The sequence below is a fragment of the Hemicordylus capensis genome, chromosome 2 (assembly GCF_027244095.1).
Source record: "Hemicordylus capensis ecotype Gifberg chromosome 2, rHemCap1.1.pri, whole genome shotgun sequence".
Taxonomy (NCBI): Eukaryota; Metazoa; Chordata; class Lepidosauria; order Squamata; family Cordylidae; genus Hemicordylus; species Hemicordylus capensis.
The window spans coordinates 428,521,047-428,542,070 of record NC_069658.1 but is presented as its reverse complement, the minus strand read 5'-3'; the positions used below and the strand labels follow the sequence as shown (position 1 = coordinate 428,542,070).

The 21,024-nt window shown below is 43.9% G+C and overlaps 1 protein-coding gene across 1 annotated transcript; it reads right to left on the bottom strand.

The window, feature by feature from the left end:
* Nucleotides 1-1,813: 1,813 nt before the first annotated feature.
* On the bottom strand, nt 1,814-14,693 carry LOC128342387 (keratin, type II cytoskeletal 3-like). Its single transcript, XM_053289648.1, has 7 exons — nt 14,397-14,693; nt 10,784-10,995; nt 8,946-9,006; nt 7,947-8,042; nt 7,125-7,289; nt 5,250-5,375; nt 1,814-2,038 (listed from the first exon to the last, which is right to left on the bottom strand). The coding sequence occupies exons 1-7, from the start codon at nt 14,691-14,693 to the stop codon at nt 1,814-1,816; spliced, it is 1,182 nt and encodes a 393-aa protein (XP_053145623.1).
* Between the last annotated feature and the right edge of the window lie 6,331 nt (nt 14,694-21,024).

Sequence of the window (21,024 nt, the reverse complement as noted above, 5' to 3'; positions counted from 1 at the left end):
GGAGAGAGAAATGTTACTTGCAATCCCATTTTGGACATTTAATGCATCATTTCCATTTCTGAAATGCTTTGCTACACATTGTAGAACAAGGAAAATATTGTCTGGATTCAAATGCAGTGGGCCCTACCCAGATGAAAAAGGGGGAAATGAGCAAACACAGGGGGAGATTGCTTGACTAACCTAGATAGTTCTGGAAGACAGCTACTGAGCCATTGAACTCCAGCCATGGCAACCCACCAAAAGACAGCATTCTAGTGGCCAAAAACGTCTCTGGCTACAATATTTACATTTGACAAATCTGTTGCTCCAGCCCATTGCTGCAATTGGCCATGGATTTAATGATTCATGTAGCTGTCCACAGGCAGAATTCATTTCCAGCATTTGGGCTTTAATGGGTATATTTTCTGGAAGAAGTGACTGATGTGACATGCACATTTCTCAGGGTGTTGCTGTCTCCTCGAGAACCATATACAGCTCCTATCATGCCTCCGCTAGGTCCTGCGGCATAAGCCCCACCAGCACCAATTCCACAGGCTCCAGAACTGTAGCCTCCACTTCCAGAGGAGCTAACAATGCCTCCTGCTCCTCCTACTGCGTGATGAATTCCACCATGGTGCCCACCTCCACCATGGTGCCCACTTCCACCATGGAGCCCACTTGCACAGCTTCCATCTGCAGAAATGCCTGAGTTGTGCCTTCCACCTCCAGAGGTCACCACATGCGTTGTGGTAATGCTAGAGGCAAAGCCACCACTTTTGGTCCCAAATCCTCCTCCACTTCCTGCTCCAGAGCCATGTCCAACCCCAAAGCCCGCTCCTGCTGCCCTGCCTACTGAGCCACCTGCAGCTCCGGCGCCCATTGTGTGGGCACATCCTGCACTTCCAGCACTGAACCCATCAGCCACACCACCAAAGGCACCAACGGCATGCTCTACTCCTCTCCCTACGGCAGGACCATAAGCCATTCCAGCTCCCATTCCGGCTGCCATTCCAGCTCCCATTCCAGATGCACATTCACCAACTGGGTAGCCGCCACTGACCATAGCTGCAAGGAAGACAAACAGAACAGGACTGGTTACTTTGATGGTCGATTTGCAACTCCCTCCCCGCAAAATACCTAAAACAGCGTTATATTTGGTTTATATATTTATTTTTAAAATATGCTTACCTACGCTCACAGGGTTCCCTGTGCATATCCTGTCAGGAAGAGAAAGGTGAAATGCAGTTATTATTCCACAACCTCAGCTAGTTTTAGAAGTGCTTTTTATCCTGTTTCAGATTATTAGAGGTAAAGACATCAAATTCATTATGCAGCACCTTCATATGAGAGATCTAGTATAGAGAGAAGAGTTGTACAACTTTGGCTCTCCAGCTGTTTTTGGACTACAACTCCCATAATCCCCAGCCTCTTTCAAAAATCCAGGTTCAAGATCCTGTGGACAGTACATGGACCATTGGTCAATTCCATGTAAGACCACACCTTAGCTTTTACAGGTCATAATGAGCAGGAGGCTTGCCCCCTGACCATTTGGAATCTTATTCAGTTGCTTCATAGAGATGATCGTTAGAAACTTCAGAAATATATTCAATTGAACTCTATGTCCAGAATCAAATTCTGTACTGTTTGGAATTACAGAAAACACCCCCTGCCCCCAGTCTTAATGTCAGTGATTTACTGAGTCCCCTTCACTCTATGAAACTACAATTTCACCTGACCTGTGCCCTTCTTTTTATTGCAGTGCTTTCAGTGCTAGCTTCCCATTTTAGTGAAGCTTCTTTTGCTGTATATGTGTGTATATATTAAAAAATACACTTCACCTGCTCTCCTCTCCTTCCAGCAAGACTCTATAGGTAGTAATCTCAATATCCAGAGCCATCTTGGTGTTTAGCAGCTCCTGGCAATCACGGAGCAGGGAAGCCAACTTATCTTTGGCCTGCTGGTAGGCAGTCTGCAGTTCAACGTGCTTACTACGGGCATCTTTAAGGGCAATGTCACCACGCTGCTCAGAATCACAAATGGCTGACTGCAGGCTGGCAACCTGGGAAGAAAGGTGGGGGAGGGGAGTGAGGATTTGACATGAAGATGCTTATATTCATCAGACAGAGCTTAACAACAGAAGGATCAGGGCCTGCAATACTAACTAGGTGAAGTAACTGCTGAATTTCCTCTCTGCCCCTGCCCTTGGCATTTTAGGGAATGGGTGAACCTGTGTTCCAGCTATGAAATAGAAAGTGGGAAAGGAACACAGTTGAGGAAAGGGGTATTCACAGTCTGATTTCTCCTTCCTTGATGCTTGCAAAAAGCAAATCTGTCAAAAGATGCCAGCAATATCAAAGCACCAAGATGTTGTGCTTTGAGTTCAGATTTTACCATCAAGATACAGCTTCAGATTTCAGATACAAAATGTGAAAAGCAACTTTGAGACATTTGACAAAATATGAATAATAGTGAATATTCATTTCAGCTGCAGTTACCATAGTCTTGCTATACAGTATACTCTTTCCTCAGTATCCCTCTGTGCTTTATATTGTTACATTTAATCATATAGGATATGCACTCCTCAGAATTACCTTATCTGAGATACAGTTCACTGCATTAAAATCTGAGGCACAGGCTACTCTTACACCCCAAAAGATTTAATTTTAGATCTCATAACTAGGCTTGTGCATTTTGATTGGGGTACAAAACGTTTTGTGCCCGAAAATGGCAATTTCTGAGGTTTTGTAACCAAAACAAAATCAAGAATTAAAAAACAGAGATTTTTGTTTCCAAATCGAAATGACTGTGTTTCAGACAGAATGCTTTGTTCTTTGGAAAAGCATTGCAATTCAAATTGACTTCTCGGACTCTCTCCAGCTGAGGCACTGAGTGATTAGCAGAAAATAAGATATGCAAAAACTGTTGAGCATGAATAGTTTAGTTAAGTATTGTATTCAGTGTGATTGAAATGCAAACTGACCTTGCAAAGGGATTTGGAAGACAGCATTTTGAGACAGAAATGCCCAAATATCTTTGGGAGCTCAATGCAATTCCAAAGCTAAAAGCCATGGTATAAATTGTGTGGAGAAGCTTTTCGAGAAGCTGGTTAGGAAAGTTCTGAAATTACACAGGTGTTTCTTTCCAAAGGTTTAGAAAGACTCTCTTGACTTGTTCAGGGCTCTTTTGAAGAGCTATTTTGTTTTTCTTCTGATTTTTATGAGTTATAGTGGTGTCTAAGTTTTGTTGCCCAAGTTGAGCAGTCTAATGTAATTTAGGCCACAATGTAATTTGGTGGGACATGATGTCTAAGCCAGGGGTTTACAACTTTTGCCATTGCAGGGTCAGGTCATCCACATGGGACTACAGGAGACAAAAGGAGGGGGTGGGGAATACCCCTGTCAGTCTATTGACATCCCCAGGAATCTTAGTTGCTTCTCTCTTTCTTGTAACCATGATCCATGATTTTGCACTTTCTTAAATGCAGTGATGATAAATCTCAACAATTATGAACAGTAGGCTGATATGTTTGGGCTTCGGCTCACTCCAATTCAGTTAAATGAACATTTGAAGCTGTTCCATAGTATGAAGGCAGTTTTATTTTATTTTTTTAAACATTTTATATCCCACTGTTCCTCCAAGGAGCCCAGACCTGTGTACTACATACTTAGGTTTCTCCTCACAACAACCCTGTGAAGTAGGTTAGGCTGAGAGAAGTGACTGGCCCAGAGTCACCCAGCTAGTATCATGGCTGAATGGGGATTTGAACTCGGGTCTCCCCGGTCCTAGTCCAGCACTCTAACCACTACACAACGCTGGCTCATTGGTCTATCTTGCTATCTCAAATGACCTGTGGTCACTGTTCCATGGGGAGGGAGTATTTTTATTGAAAGATTGCTTGAATCCACAAATGGGTTGGCTGCTGTGCTAGTGCCACAGGGACAGGCTCCCGCCCACTGCAAAATTCTCAAATAACTGTGCCCAAAAATTAAGTGTTGTTGTTGTTCATCATTCTCTTCACTTTTTCAACTTGTTTATATGGGGCTTCCGGGGCAAAACAGTGGGTTGGGTGGCAGTGCCCCAAGGGTGGTGCACTCAGATTACAAATAGGGCAAAGGGCTGATTTTTGAGGTTTACGCATTTTAAGATTTTTCCCCATAGGGAATAATGGAGGTTTCAGCAGCCCCATAACCACCTGGGGGGCACTGGGATGGCCCAAAGCAAGTGGTGGTGTAGTGCACAGAGGGTGCCAACCACCCCCCTGGATTGCTAACCCATTGGGGTTCTGGGCTTTGTTGTTTCTGAGGTGTTGAGTTTAGATTCTCTGGTAGCAAATGAGATTTTTAATGAAAAACCATGAATCCACTCTAATATGCTGCTAGAGAATCTACTCGCAGAACACCTCTAGAACAACAAAACCCTGTATTTCATGGGTTGGCAACCCTTGTGGGTGGTTGGCACCCTATGTGCACTACATTGCCACTTGCTCTGGGCCACCCCAGTGCCCCTCAAGTGGAGTTATGAGACTGCAGAAACCTCCATTATACCCTACAAGGAAAATCGGAAAGACACGTAACTTCATTAATTCTTTAAAAATCAGCCCTTTGCCAAATTCCTCTGAAAAAATTGTGGTAGCTTCCTTGCACCAACTGGGCACTACCACCAACCACACTCCACCCCGGGCCACCCCTTCCCCCCACCCCGTGTGAACACACCCCTGTGCAAACTTCAGATGTGCAAACTTCAGATGTGCAAACTTCAAAAATTAACCAAAAATCAGCAGTTTGCCCAATTCCTTTGAAATTTTTGTGGTAGCTTCCACTCATTGGGCACTATAACCCCCACCCACTCTTTTGACCACATGACCCATTTTTAATCTGAATTAATTCAGATTCAGATTCGGATTAATTCGGATACAAAACAAAACTGGGATGATTCAGAAGGCTTAATTTGGGACAAAATACAAAATGGGGTTGATTTGGATTTGGTGCAAATCGAAACAGAAAAAATACAAAACGCACAACCCTAATCATAACAGCTTGACTTGCCCTCAGAGGCGCCCGTGCCACATCTTTCTGCAGTCATTAATTGTGTGTGCTTTTTCAAGATTTGCCTAGGACAGTGACTTTTGCAGAGATGCAGCAGGCAACCTTCTTTGAGGGTGAGTAAGTCTACTGCACCACTGCATGAATGGCAATTCAATGATCCAATGACATCCAAGGTAGACGTGCTGCTGCATTTTTCAGTAAAATAAGAAAGATGATTTACCCTACCTGCTTCTTTGCATTTTCAGTATCACTGTGCAGCCTTTGGATCACTCGGCTGAGTTCTGCAATCTCATGCTGGTTGCCTTTAAGTTCTTCATTGAATTTACCCCGATGATTCTGAATTTCTGCAATCTAGAAAGTGCAAAACAAGATTCTTGTTATGAAGCAACAGCATCACCACCACCTCCTTTAAGTCCAGGGGTAAGCCCTTACTTCTAAATAAACCTACAGGGTCACAATGTCAGTCAGTTTGCTGTCACTGGAAATTAGTTGAAGCTAACTTTTGCTGGATTTTTCTCCAAATATGACATTCAAATTGTGATTTCAAGTTTTGCATTTGTGGTCTGCATTCAGTTCTTGCTCAGTAAGGAGACAAAGTTAAAATTTAAAATGTCAGTGCCAAAGCCAAACATAGAACTTTGTCCTATTTATTTGAAAAGCTGGCTTAGAGTTCATATTATGAAATCTTTATTTATATTAATATATGTTAATATATATTAATGGCTTCAAATTTGCAAATGTCATCTACTTGTGAATTTTTATTTATTTTTTCTCATTTGTAATTGAGGCTGAATTATGTTTCACATTCACATTATGTGAATGGGAAATGGCTCTTCATTTTTGTCTTATAGAGAATAGCCATGGTACAGTTCTCCACAGAACTACAGTGTGCAAATTGACCTCCACATGAATAAGAGCTATGCCATTTCTTTCAATCATCCCCACCACCAACATCAACTAGAGCATCTGAAATATGCTTCAGTGTCAGGGATATTCTGGACATGCCAATTTTGATTCAAGGCAACATGGTGATAGATCCATGTAATGGACTATTTAGAAAGATTGACTTGCTGCAGGGGGAAAGGGGGATACCCATGCTGCTGAGTAATATCCAGTTCGTGAAAGAAGAGTCCCTGAGGCGAGTCTCATGATCAGTGAGACTCGCCAGATGGTGTTAGGTGGAGAGATCTCCCTGCAGACGAGCAGCCTGCAGCCCTGGGCAGCCGGAATGCCCGCCCACATGATTGCCGGCTCCATCACGGAGCCGGCGGAGGCTGTGGGGACTGGGGGTTGTGTGGCCCCCAGAAGTCCCAGGGTGCTCTGCGCAGCGCACGCGGCATCCTGGAGAGACCCCTGAGCCACGGTGACACACAAGCAGAATGCCAAGGTTAACGGAGCTAAGGGGTGGGGTAGTTTTGGAGGTTTGCTGCCGGGAGCTGTGCAGCTCCTGTGGCAGCAGACGAGCGCCAAAAAGCAGGCTAGGCTCCCTTAGCCCGCTTTTTGGCAACCGTGAGAATCGCCTCCCTGCTTTGCAGGTTGAGTGCTGGTATTAGGGTCATAACATGGTATGGAGATGGGTGTGGATGGCGCTTTCTGATTCATTGTCATTGTGGAGGCTCTTTTGCCATGCACATAGGACAGGGCCTTCTTGGTCATTGTACCCAGGCTTTGTTATGCTCTCCCGGTAGACAGTTTTCCTCACTGCCTTTAAGAGGCAAGTAAAGAGCTGGCTGTTTAATCAAACTGCTATCCTTTAAAAGGTGCTGTTTCTTGCTGTTGGTTCTGCTATTGTGAGTTGGTTTTTTTTAATTATTTTATTGGTTGCATATTCAAGACTGTACTCTGAAACAGAATGATTTCACTAGTTGGGAAGAAATCACATTCTCTTAACAGCAATACATGGAAAATAGAGTGCAGGGAAAATGTGATATCTTCAAAACAGAAGAACTGAGAGAAGAATCTGGATCCTACTCAACAAATAAGGAACAACTGAATACTATATACTAATCATGCAGTATATACTAAACATAGTATATATATACTAATCATGCAGAGAGGCCACAGGTCTAAAAACAGACATTCTGACTATTAAGTAAATACCTTGTTATGGTAAAAGGCTTCAGCTTCTTGTTTGCTAGCATGAGCAATGTTCTGATACCAGGCTTCCACGTTCTTAAGGATGAGGTCCATGTCCAGATCTCGGGTATTGTCCATTTTCAGAACCACAGAAGTGTCACAGAATTGACTGTCCAGCTGTGTTAACTCCTGCAGAAAATTATGAGATCTCATTGTTAGATCCTATAATCCTCTCTTAACAGTAATGCTGGTAATTTCTTTTGGCAAATTATGGCTCAGTGGGTGAGACTCAAATGAAAGATGGGCTTAAAGAGAAATATATTGGGTTACTTAAATTGCCCTTCCAGTTCTAGCCTGTTTTAAATTAGAGCTAATTTTTAAAAAAATATCCTAAGACAATTTTGAAGGCATCCAATTGTGGGGAGAAATGAAGAGGGAGAAATTTCAGGGGTGGATAAGAAATCCTTGTAATGTTTCAAGGGAGGCAGCTTACTGCTACTTGGTGGTGGCAGCTTCCTTTCTTCCTTCTCTCCCCCTGCCAGTTTATGCTCTACCTTCACAGGTGACAGCAAAACCATTACTGGAAGTGTTGGGTCCTTTCCTGTAGGTGGGCTCATTTGCTCAGACAATTCATCTGACTCAGCCCATAGTATCACTTCAAGTGAACTTCTGGGGGGAAACATCTAAAAAATTCCATCCTCCTCCCACAAAATGGCAGAAATTGGCTTTCAATTTTCTCCATTTTAGAATTAAGAATTTCTAGTTGAATTACGATGATGGTGGATGCTTCTAAGCCCCATCTTGCTTCTCGGGGGACTGGTTTCCCACCCATTGCTGAATTCTTACCTCTGTGAAGACACATCTCAGGACCTCCAACTCCTGTGCCAGCACATCTACTTTAGATTCCAGCTCTTCCTTGGTAAGGAAGACACAGTCAACATCCTAGAGGGAAAGAGTGAGAGACCACACATGAAAATGTATGGGAGGGGAAGGCTGATTGCAGGAAAACATGCACACCTAGAATCCATTCCTACTGCCTTGTGGCTTATATTTCCATTGGCCAAACTCCTTACTACCTATGCACCCATGCATCAAGAAGATGCACCCCCCCCTCTGAAGTTTCGAGAGCTCTGTACAGGTGGACCTCACTATCCATGGGAGTGCTGTTCCCATCAATTTCAGTGGGTAATGAAACCGCAGATAATGAGGCATTTGAGTCAATGGCAATTGGGGGTTTGGGTTCTTGCAGGACAAAGTATGGCTAAAAAATGAGAAAATTGGAGAAAACAAAAGAGAGAGATAAAGTGCCGTACCATGCTCCACAGGTCTCCAGCTGTCCAGTGATGCCCCCCACAACCCTCCACTTTCATGGATTTTTCACAAAAAATAAAATAACATAAATAAAGAGCCACAAAATGGCTCTGCGGCAAAAAATAGTGGCAAAAAATGACCCTGGAGGTAATTTCTGGCCACTTAGGAAGCACAGATACATGGTTTTTAACCCTTTTTACTACCATGTATCCTGACTGTGGATATGCGGAATCGTGGCTGTTGGGACTTCGAGTAATGAGGTCCACCTGTAGTGATTATTGCACAGGAGTGGTAGGAGCAATTTTTGCTAATCTCTCCTTCTCCCAGAAGTGTCCTGCACCACCCAAGAAATATCCTTAAGGATCTCACAGACTTTAGGGACATGTTCTTGGGTGGCACCCTTCCATGAAAAGGAGAGATTGGAAAAAATCACCCCTCCCTTGTGTGGTAACTATGGCATAGCTCTGGAGAATCTCCACAGTGGATACATTTCTTTCTAGTGTGTGGAATATTTTCCACATCACATCAGCTTACCTTTTTGAGTACCACAAAATCATTCTCTGCAGTTGTACGCCTGTTAACTTCCTCTTCATATCTGTTTCAAAAAAAGAGGGGTAAAATAAACACAGATGGAAGGTTTGTGTTCTTACTATTAGAACAGAAAAGAAATCAATTTGATTGATTTGAAAGGAAAATTTTGATCAATTTTTTCCTACCAAAAATATGTGGCTTGATTAATACAAAATCTTTCAAAAAGTAAAAGGCTTGGGGAGAAACTAATAATACACAACCTGAGGAAAATTATCATGAAAATGCCTAAATATCTGGCTTTAGATTTAAACAATGATGCTTTTCTGTTGTGAGGTCTTCAAACTGAATGTTAAATTCCTAATAAACATTTGTGTTCTTTCCTTAGGAGCAGTGTTTCTCAGGGCTTTCTGTTCATCTTTACTTGAGAGCCACAGGAAACATTAACACAAGTTATTAGTTAAGCTGTGCTGTGTAATTATAATAGTACAAGACAGGCTTAGCTTTGCCACCAAATTTCACGTAAGCAAAATTGTCAGGTGATGTTGAAGATTTCTGCCCCGGAGAAACTTGCAAGGAGAAATGCAAAAGAGACTTGAGAAGATTAGCAACATTTTTTAGGGAGGCAGGTCTATCCCTAATTAGGAGTTTGTTTCCAAAGAGAAACTATGATCCTCCTTCAAAGTCAACAGAAGCTTGTTGTTAGTAACTTTAATGAAAGTGCTACTTGCTCTCAGGGCTTGTACTAAAGTCTCGCCAGCTACAGCAGGTGCAAAAGGAGGGTGTCTGTGAAGGGTGGGGAGCAAAGTGGCTATAATGCTTTCTTAATGCTTTGGGGTTTTTAAAGAAATTGCCACTGTCTGCAGAGTAATAACTGGTGCTTAGCTTGGAAATCAAGTTAAACAGAATGGAAAGCAGAGCATACTGCAACTCATTCAAATGACTGCTTGGGTCTGTTACAGCTTGTGCTGATGTCCACTGCTCTGCCAAAGCTTCTTTGCCTGTGTGATAGCCACTGAGCTACACACAGGCAGCTTTTGACACTCAGAAATCATTGCAGTTGTGACTGAAGGCCAAAACCATTCCTGGTTTAGCTTAGTGTCTGGAGATGACTTAGCCTGGAGATGGAATCTCTACCCCTAGAGGGCTTCAGGTGGCATGATATGTGCATCCTTGTTCATGATGTGCTAACTCATCCCACATTTGGGTCCAAACAAGTATTGCAGGAGGGATTGCATCAAGAGGAACCAAGAATGATCACCTCTGAAAAGTGATGATAATTGGTGACCTAAGTAGCTGCAATCATCTGTGTGACTGTTGCAGAAAGCACTGCCCTTGCTCTCAGTTGGCTTCATATGCCCTTATTGATATAATCCTTTAGCCAAATCTTATTAACTTCCTAGTACCATGATATTATGGATATAATGAAATAAAAGTTGCAATAATTTGACGCGGAAAGGGGTGCTGAAGCACCAGTGGTGGTGTGCGGGGAAACACAATGGTAATGAACAGCAGTTTTTAAATGGACTATATTGACATTTTAAAGGCTCTGTTTTCAGCCCCAACACTGAAATAGCCAAACATCCAGCACAGACTTAGTGTACACAATAGGCTACAATACTTCTATCTCTCTTTAAAACATTGTCTGCAGCCTCATGTAAATGAACCCTTAAATACGGCATGATCTTCTCTAAAGCCACATAGATTTAATCTACAGTAGGAGAGCTTTGAATACAAACTTTTCTTGATTAAAAGTGGTGTGATGAATAGTAGTTTCTATCCATCTAGGATCGGGGGAAGGGAAAACAATTAGGCAAACTTTCACCCACAATGCATTTACTCACTTAGACCTGTATTCTTCTACTAATTCCTGCATGTTCTTCTGTTCGTGTTGCAGTTTCGTTCTCTCGCTCAAGAGACACTCGAGCTGCTTCTTAAGGCTGGCAATGAAATTCTCATAGTAGGCTTCAAGGTTCTTCCTTGTAGGTTGGACACATTGATGCAGAAGCTCCCACTTGGTAGCAAGAACTTTATTTTGCTGCTCGAGGGATCTGACCTGGAAGATAAGTGTGGTCCCGTAGTACTTTTTCACTTGGCAAGTCTTCCAACAAAGACCAATATCTCACTATATACATTTTAATTCAGGAGTGTTTGACTTAGAAGTCTATCTTTTTATCATCAACAATTTGAAATGAAGTCTCACCCTTGATGCAACTTAAGACATTAAAAATGTGAGATCAAAAATGTACATTTTGTTTGTAAAGCTCGACTTGGATGTCTTCTAGAATTCTTGACACTACAAAAAGCAGTCCTAAATTCTCATATAGTTCTTCATTTAGGGCAATTCCACACATTGCACAGCAACAAACCAGGGCTTGCCATGGAGTGTACACACTCAATAGGGAGCCATGGCCAATTCCTGCTCTCTGATAGGTGTACCAGTGGGGTGCACCTGTTAACAAATACCTGCTTCTCATATTCACACTTTGCATTTTTTGGTGTGCTCCTAAAAATTCTTCACTATGCACCTCAAGATATAATGTGTGCAATGGACCTTAAATGCAACTTCTCTCCATTTGTCCGTGATTTTAAGTCAAGGGGTTTCAAGCTTGGGTCCCCAGATGCTGTGCTGGAGATGATGGAAGTTGTAGTCTAAGAACTTCTGGGCACCCAAGCTTAAGAACCCCTGCCTTAAGGCTATTTTGCACATTCGTCAGAATGACCTGGGAGATTTAAGTGGTAGAACTGTGGACAGTGACTGCCCTACTTCCGATGTTGCTGAGGGTCATAACTTGGAATTGTTCCTCCCATACAAACATCTCTTCCATGTAATGAAGTATCTTCTCAGAGAAAGACCTCTGCTAGACCTTTCTGTCTGCTGTGCTAGTTTATGACACGTGAGGTCATGTGTATGAGGGGAACATTCAAAAATATGACCCACTGCAGTCTGAAGTGATTCAGTCCATAATTCTACCATCCCGTTTTGCCTCACACAATAATGATTCTTATAATAATACCTTAGTGCAGTTTAGTAATCATAGCCCTCAAATTGTGGGGAAAGTCCAGAAACCAAGTCAATTAATTGCCAATTAGTTGATGGGTTAGGTGACACTGTTTCCAACCCCCTGATAGAAGTGAATGAGAAAGTCAAGCATAGTTCCAAAAGTAGGATTAGCAGGAATTTCATCACTTTTGTTTCTCTTGGGGTGGAAAGCCCAAAGAAGACATTTCCACCAATTTCAGGCCTTGATAGAATTTTAAAGTTAAAAGGGACCTTGGTGGTCTTCTAGGCCCACCCTTTGCTCAGTGCACAGGAGTCGTGAGTATTAGACTTTGAAGCTGTGCACATGAGCAGCCCTGCCCAGGTTAGGGTAGCCCTACCTTGGTAGGACTGTTTGTGTGCACCACTGGGATCAAGGCCGATCTCGGAGCTTCCTCCCCTGTAAGCCTGAGTTGTTTACCCGGGCATTTACCTGAGTTAAAAGGCTCGAGCGCACCCTTTATCCCAAGTCCAGGGTCGTGTGTGTGCTCGGGCTGCATGCAGCCTGAGCATATACAGAGTTGGGCACCTAGAGTGCCCAACTCATGGAGGATGCCCTAAATGTACCGCACTGCTCTTGCAGTTCATTTATGGATTCCTGGAGGCCATGCTGCATTTCCCTGGCCTCCAGAGACCCGCACTTCCAGGAGCAACACAGATCATGTGGGTGTGTGAGCTGCGTGTCCCATACAGCTAACGAGGTCATCTGCAGGGAAGGAGGTAAGCTGGATCTTGCCTTCTCCCATACCCTCCCCACCCGCTGCGAATGGTTGTGTGCGTGACCTTAGACTCAGAAAAAGCCCTACACGTTAACCAAGTAATAATGGTTGCTGCATCCACCCTGCTGTAGGCATCAAACACAACATCGGCACCACTGCACGAGAGCACTCCTGCACTAATATGTAAAATTGCACAGTCATGCTTGCATGATGCTATGGCCATGATGTCTAATGGTCAAAGAGTCACACAAGTGTAATGGTGCAATTTTATGTATTGGCGCTCTTGTGTAACAGTGCCAACATTCTTTTAGATGGTGCAGATCTGCCCATGGTACACTGCATATCATGTCAGACAGTCTAAGCTATTCAAACAGGAATTACAACTGACTGATGCATTTCCCCTTTCCTCTCCCTTTAGCTCGAGGTGATTTACAAAAGAAAAACAATTAAAAACCAGTTTACTTTTTCTCACTACACTTGCGTCACTTTTACATTAAAACATGATTTTCAGCCTTTCTAATGTCAGGCTAAGTATATTGTCATGTAAAAAAAAAGGGCCATTGCTTTCTGTAAATCTACACAGGCATGGAAAGCTCCCAGACTTATAAGTTACGTGAGGCAGACTGTACAAAATGGGCAGGAGAAGAAGGTTTGAGATTTGTCAAGCAAAGTTAGCAAAAGGAAAAGTGGGAGTGGACAGAAGGTATGCAAGTAACTTGCCTGGGGAGCAAGAGGTTGCTGGTTTGAATTCCCACTGGTATGTTTCCCAGATGATGGGAAACACCTATATCAGGCAGCAGCGATATAGGAAGGTGCTGAAAGGTATCATCTCACACTGCACGGGAGGTGGCAATGGTCAACCCCTCCTGTATTCTACCAAAGACAACCACAGGGCTCCGTAGGTGCCAGGAGTCAACACCGACTCAACGGCACAACTTTACCTTTATGGAAGTACTACAGTGAAGAGAGTAAGCTGTGAAATGGGAAGTCCCTGCTCCAAATCTTGCTTTTTAATAGGTAGCCTTAGGCAAGGCACTGTCTCCCAGCTATAGCCTTCTCCCACATACTTCAAAAATATGCACATAATAATACTGGCCTAACTTACAAGGCTCCTGTATAACCTTTTGAGAAAATGTAGTTAATGCACTTTGGACAGTAAAGAATGATATAAATGCTAAGGATTCCTAGAAAAGATCTTTTAGAAGAAGCGAATGTCAAGGTGGGATTTTAAATAGTAAGAAGGAAGTGACATACAGATGCTGGGATTCTACATTTAAGGAACACCATGGCAGATGGCAAAAATATAAGAGGCAAAAGGAAAAGTGAACTATATTTAATTAATACAGCAGAGGGGTCAGAAGCAGGGCCAAACCCTTGCTGTACATGAAATATTTTTTTATTATTTGTTTGTTTGTTTGTGTGTTTATTTGTCAAATTTGTACACTGCCCCAAACTTTAGTCTCTGGGCAGTTAACAACAACATAAAACAATTTAAAACATACACAAAAATCTTAAAACAATTATAAGGCAATCTAAAAATTAAAAGCAGCTTAAAACTTAAAAATTTAAAAAGCTGAAAAAGCCTTGGCTGAAGAGCTGGGTTTTCAAGTGCTTATTAAAAATTGGTAAAACTATCTTTCTTTTACCATTTTTGAGAGTAGGAAGGTAAACACTGGATGATGATGGTCATTCTCTTACCTTGTCAATGAAGCAAGCAAACTGGTTGTTAAGTGTCTTCATCTCCTCTTTCTCATGTGCTCGTGCTTTGTGCTCCTCTGGGTCAACTCCAACAGAAAGGGGTTTCAGTAGGCGCTCATCGACAGAGACTCTCCGGATCCCTTCGCTTCTGCATTGTACTCCTCCACCCAAACCTCCCATCCTACCGTAGCCTCCAATTCCTCCCTGACACTCAGGGCCTCCATAACCTCCTCCAAAGCCACCACCTAAGCCTCCATGGTTTAGACCACCACCCATGCTAATGCCTTGTCCCCCCATGCTAATGCCTTGTCCCCCCATGCCAATGCCTTGTCCCCCCATGTTAATGCCTTGTCCCCCCATGGCAATGCCTTGTCCCCCCATGGCAATGCCTTGTCCCCCCATGCCAATGCCTTGTCCCCCCATGCTAATGCCTTGTCCCCCCATGTTAATGCCTTGTCCCCCCATGGCAATGCCTTGTACCCCCATGCCAATGCCTTGTCCCCCCATGGCAATGCCTTGTCCTCCCATGGCAATGCCTTGTCCCCCCATGCCAATGCCTTGTCCCCCCATGCCAATGCATTGTCCCCCCATGCCTATACCTTGACCACCCATAGAGGACCCAATTCCACCATAGATGGGTCCTCCATAACCCTGACCACAAGCAATTCTTCGGCTTCCACCACCAAAGTTATTGAGGCTCATGCTAGAGTAGCCACCAGCCCCATATGGTCTTGCAACTGGCTGGCACACAGGAGCACAGGCTACTCGACCTCCACCTAGGCCACCAGCGACAGAAAGAGAAGTAAAGCCCCTTTGTCCACCATAGTATCTAGGACCACCACACACGTTCATGGTTGTTGTTTTTTTTTAAAAAATGAAGCAAGCTGCACTAATGAAGCAATGGAACAAGGGAAGAGCAAAGGGTGAAGGAAAGAGAATCCCTTTGATTCGAAATCAAGAGCTTCTGTCTTATATATGGCTCAAGAGATGCAATGGGTGCAAAAAAAAAAAATTAAAAAAGAAACAGCATGGGTTTGGTTTGCCTAGCAGCTAGAAATGGCTTTTCTCGTGCAAGCCTATGCTCCAGAGCAAACACTTATCATGTATGAAATGACGAGAAATTAAAAACTTGCTTTCCTTGCAAGCTTCAGTCTTAGAGGCCTTTAAGTTTTACTTTAATTAATCTGCTTCCTCAGTGTGTAATTATTGTTCAGCAAAATATTTCAAGTGGCTTGTTTATGGGAGAGTTTCACTTGCAGTTTCATCCCTTTTTTATTTTTAATTATGTGAGGGAACATACCAAAGACACTTGCAGTTAATAAGTCATTTTTCAAGATTCCCTTTTTTACCTGTATAGAGGGATGGACACAAACAGAATAGTTTGCAATAAAGTTGCTGCCAAAATGCCACATTAAGTGAAATTTGAAGTAAATTGAAGGGTGCCTCCTCAAGCTAAACCCACCAAAGAAAGGCCAAAAGGTGTTGATATTGTTAGCAAATTGGGAATTTCCTCCTCAGGTAAAGTGTCTGAGGAATCTGAGGAAAGCTAAATAAGTTTGGAGAAGAACAGGAAAATTTCACAGGGGTGTTTTATAGATGCCTAGTGGAATTCATTCCATGGAATAAAGAACGTGCTAGTAGTAGCAGGAACATAGGGTAAGCTACTGCAGGCCCAGGGGAGGTACTTGTAATCCTGCTTCTTTCTAAGTTGTTGAATATAACAGGACAATTTACAAATGCTCTTCAGACATACACAGCTATCCTGTCACAAACTCAGAATTCATTCAAACATCGTAATCTAAACAGGACCCTCCAAATTCTTACTGAATTTTCAGTGGCAACCTAGGTAGATGCAAAACCCCATCCATCTGCAGGAAAATGTCACTAATTGTTCTGAAGTTGTTAAATTTTTAAAAAAGCCCTCAGAATTGCTACAGTCCTCCAAATTTGGCTTGAATTTCCCTATAGGCAAAAAGCTGAGGCAAATCTACCTGATGTGTCCAGCTATGCTCCCACATTTCAGTGAGTTTTAGTATATCCAGTTCCCAATGAGTAAAGGCAAAAACCTTTGGAATTTTTTTTTTAAAAGGAAAGACAATTAAGAACATGAATATTCATAATGTGCATGCAGGTGGACATTCTGATGAAAGCTGCATGGGCACAATGTGAGATGTGCCCATGCAGTAGAAAGCTTCTACTAACGCAGTCACAGCAATTTCTCCAAGAAGTGCCCTGTGCCACCTGAATCTATGTCTCTGTGGGTCGTGTAGGAGAGTGAGATCCACTCCTCCCCCACATGACTGCCATCTCTGAGTTAGTAGAAGCCTTCCCCTGTCTGGGTGCTTCTTCCCGCAGCACGCACACTATCTTTTAGTCAGGATATCAGGCTCTCTTCACAGATATTTATTGTTACAGTATCAGACTCTCTTCACACGATGAATACTTCTGTTTTCCTCTTAGTATAAATAACAGCATAAACTAGATTTGCAATGAATTTGGGAGACAGAATTCCCAGATTTTGAATATATATGTATCACTGCTGATGCTTGATGCTGGGTGTGGCCAGTCTATGGTGCGGCCACATCTGGAGTACCGTGTACAACTTTGGTCACCCTATCCTAAGAAGGATATTGTAGAACTGGAAAAGGTGCAGAAGAGGGCAGCCAAAATGATCAGGGGCCTGGAGCACCTTCCGTATGAGGCTAGGTTACAGCATCTGGGGATCGTTACCTTGGAAAAGAGGCAACTAAGGGGAGACATGATCGAAGTGTATAAAATTATGCATGGAGTGTAGAGGGTAGACAGAGAAATTTTTCTCCTTCTCTCACAACACTAGAATCAGGGGTCACCCCATGAAACTGAAGGTTGTGAAATTTAGGACTTACAAGAGGAAGTACTTTTTCACACAGCGCATAATTAATCTATGGAATTCCTTGCCATGGGGTGTGGTGATGGCCACCAGCTTAGATGGCTTTAAAAGGGGCTTAGACAGATTCATGGTGGACAGGTCTATCAATGGCCGTCTGGTGGCTGTGGGCCATCTCCAGCCTCAGAGGCACGATGCCTCTCAATACCAGTTGCAGGGGAGCAACAGCAGGAGAGAGGGCATGCCCTCAGCTCTTGCCTGTGGGCTCCCCAGAGGCAACCGGTGGGCCACTGTGTGAAACAAGATGCTGGACTAGATGAGCCTTGGGCCTGATCCAGCAGGGCTGTTCGTGTGTGTGTGTGTGTGTGTGTGTGTGCGTGCAGCTGCTTAAAAAGCTAATGCAGTCTTAGGCTGCATTAACAGAAGCATAGTGTCTGGATCATGAGATGCATAGTTCCATTGGTCAGACCTCATTTGGAATACAATATCCATGAGCCCCTGGTGGCGCAGTGGTAAAAACTGCTGCCCTGTAACCAGAAGGTTACAAGTTCGATCCTGACCAGGGGCTCAAGGTTGACTCAGCCTTCCATCCTTCCGAGGTCGGTAAAATGAGTACCCAGAATGTTGGGGGCAATATGTTAAATCATTGTAAACCGCTTAGAGAGCTCTGGCTATAAAGCGGTATATAAATGTAAGTGCTATTGCTATTGCTATTGCTATTTATAGACCCAGATTTTAAGAAAGAGCATGAGTGGCTCAATAAACCTTTCTGCCGGAGGCAAAGAAGGGGATGACCACATTTACTTTATCTTTACTTCATACCATTAAGTGGTAAACCTTTCCCTGGACCACATTACTTAAATGTTTCCTCATATAAGAACATTCCTGCAAACAAAAGAGTAGTGTTAGTGTTAGACTAAGACCAGGGAGACCCGTGTTCAATTCCCTATTCAGCCATGAAACTCACTGGGTGACTCTGGGCCAATCACTTCTCTCTCAGCCCAACCTACCTCACAGGGTTGTTGTGAGGAGTAACATAACCATGCACACCACACATGGAAGAATTGCGGGAAAATAAATGTAAAAAACAAACCTAACGTTCTTTGTGACAAACTATACTTTATGTGCAGGGGAGAAGCTTTTCTAATTGCGTGAATTTGGGGTTTGGGGGAGAATTTTCAAATATACAACCCTACTACAGCTTCAAATGGTGCAATCCAGGAAAAGCATTACTGTTCTTAACAGTGCTGGGTTGCTGGGCATCTGCCAATTTGCCCCTACTGCAAGGAGAGAGAGGAGCAATTTCACTGCTTTTTCCTCCTTCTAAAAGTAATTTTTGACTTCAGAAAATGGCCCCTGAGAGCTGTGCAACTGCCAGGGATATATTTCTAAAGCCAAAAGTACTTCTGGAGAGAGGAGAGAGCAGCAAAAATGCAGCCTCTTCCACAGATGTTGTTTCTGTTCTGCACTTCTAACACTGCAGAGCATGTGAGCCACTATTCAGGTTTTTTTGTGGGAAAATAGATGCATTTTGGTTTCATGTGAAACACCATTTCAAGTCTCCTCCTTTGTGTTACCAGAACAGTTGTCTCTGTGGGAAAGGTGAACCCTGATTTAAGTGAAACTAGTTTACACACACCCAACAGAGGACTCCCTTATTTTGGTATATTGACTCATTTTGTCTTAGCTGAAATCTGCTCCTCATCATCTAATTACTTTGAAGTGACACATCTGTATAATTTATTTGTTTTCTAAAGGGCTTTGCAGATCTGCAAATGTTATGCTGAACCACATCTAGCTTCATCACCACTTCTGAAGGTTATCTGTCCTAGAGCCATTCCCATGCGTAGGTTCTCTGGTCAGCAGGCAAATCATTAGCTCTGGATCACTTAACATATTACTGTGGGCAAAATTTCAGTGTCATCTAACAAGGAAGGAGAGCAGGTGTACATTTCCCACCAAAGAGCTCTCTGTACTGCTCTCATCATGGTGTTTTTAGGGTCCTCTACAGCTTCTGCAGCAATTCATTTCCATTCCTAAAATCTCATGTGTCTTGCTTGTGGCACAACACCTCTTCCTTTATTGTGCTTATAAGCACAGGAGTGGCTTCCGGTCTCTTCAAAACATGAATTTAATATGTGAAACAGCCCTCAGATACTTACATTGTAGCAGAAGTGCAAATTTGGCAGAGTCTTTGCTCTGCAGTATACCACATGTGATGGCAATTTCAGCCTTGACGTCATTATGAATGAGCTACCTGAAAATCAGGACCATGATGCACTGGGTGCCCCAAATAATTGCTAAACAAGCAATGATTTGCCCAGTAAATTACAAGGACCAAGTTTCAGGGGTTTCAAAATTATTTTTTAATTATTTAATTAAATAATGAGGCTATTCACACGATTGCAGAAAATTGGGCTAGCCTCCGCTAGCCTAATTTTCTGCAATCATGAGAACCACTGGGCTTAGCTGCGATCCCGGTGTTTCTTGAGCGGGTAAGCCGCTCAAGTAGCCCGCCCCTAAAACTGGGTTTGCAGAGCGAGTGCTCCACAAATCCGTGTTTTTTTAATCGTGAGTAGCCGCACTGTGGCTCTGTGCTGTGGCTACTCATGAGGAGACCCCCAGAGGGGAGGCGAAAAGCCGCCTCCCAGCTCTGGGGTCTCACCAGCATGGCCTGCACACTCGCGCAGTGCATACTGGGGCTTCTGGGGGCCACACGGCCCCCGAGCTCCCCAGCCCCCGCCAGCTCTGTCACGGAGCCAGAAATCGTGTGGGTGGCTAATCTGGCCACCCAGGGCTCCCGCCCTGCTCGTGTGCAGGGAGAGCGGGCTTAGCCCACTCTCCCCACTCACTCTTGCAAACTGGGTCTCACTGATCCTGAGACCCAGCTCAGTATGTATTTTGGATATAGAGGGAGAGGCAAAACACATAATCTCTAGAGATGAATCTGGGGGACGAGTTAACTCTGAAATCAGTTTATGGGCATGCTAAATTATTATAATTATGCTTGCATAGTATGCTTTTTTAGGTGGTGTGGGGGAAGAGACAGGAAGGCAGAAAAGCCAAATAACTCAAGGGAATGAATGCAGTGGCTGACATACATCAGTGCAGCAAGAGAGAAGTCTAACAGATCTTCCCAACCAACTGCACCAGAAGTGGAAATATTGCCACTCTTCTCTCCGTACCACCTGAAAAATATGTTCTTGAGGGCTGCACAGCCCTTGAGCACATATTTTCGGGTGGCACGGAGGGCTTCCTAGGGAAGGAGAGGGTGGCAAAAATTGCCCCCCCCAATTCTTCCCATTGGGCGGGCCAGGGTCAGGCCATCTCACCACCGCCTCCCACCTTCTCCTCCTGACTGGTAGGGCTTTGCCCGCCATCTGCCCACCTCCTCACCACTTCCATCATTTCTCCCTGCCACCGCCTCCTCTTCCTGGCTGGTGGGTCTTCGCCCGCCGTCCACCCACCTCTTCTGGCTGGAGGGGCTTCGCCTGCCGGCCCTCCACCTCTGCATCCTGACCGCTGCCATTCTTTCTCTCCGCTTCAGTGCTGGAACTCTTGCACGCTCTAGAGCATCTGCGCGTCCGTACTTGATTGCTCCCCTCACCTCAGAGATCTCCCCACCCTCACCTGGTCGGCACTCCTTCTCCTCCTCCATCGCATTGCTTCCATCCTCCTCACCCTTCTTGGACGTGGCTGCAGCATTGCTGCTGCCTATTGGCCAAGCTGCAGCCCCCTATCCCCAGAGGCCTCCCCACCCAC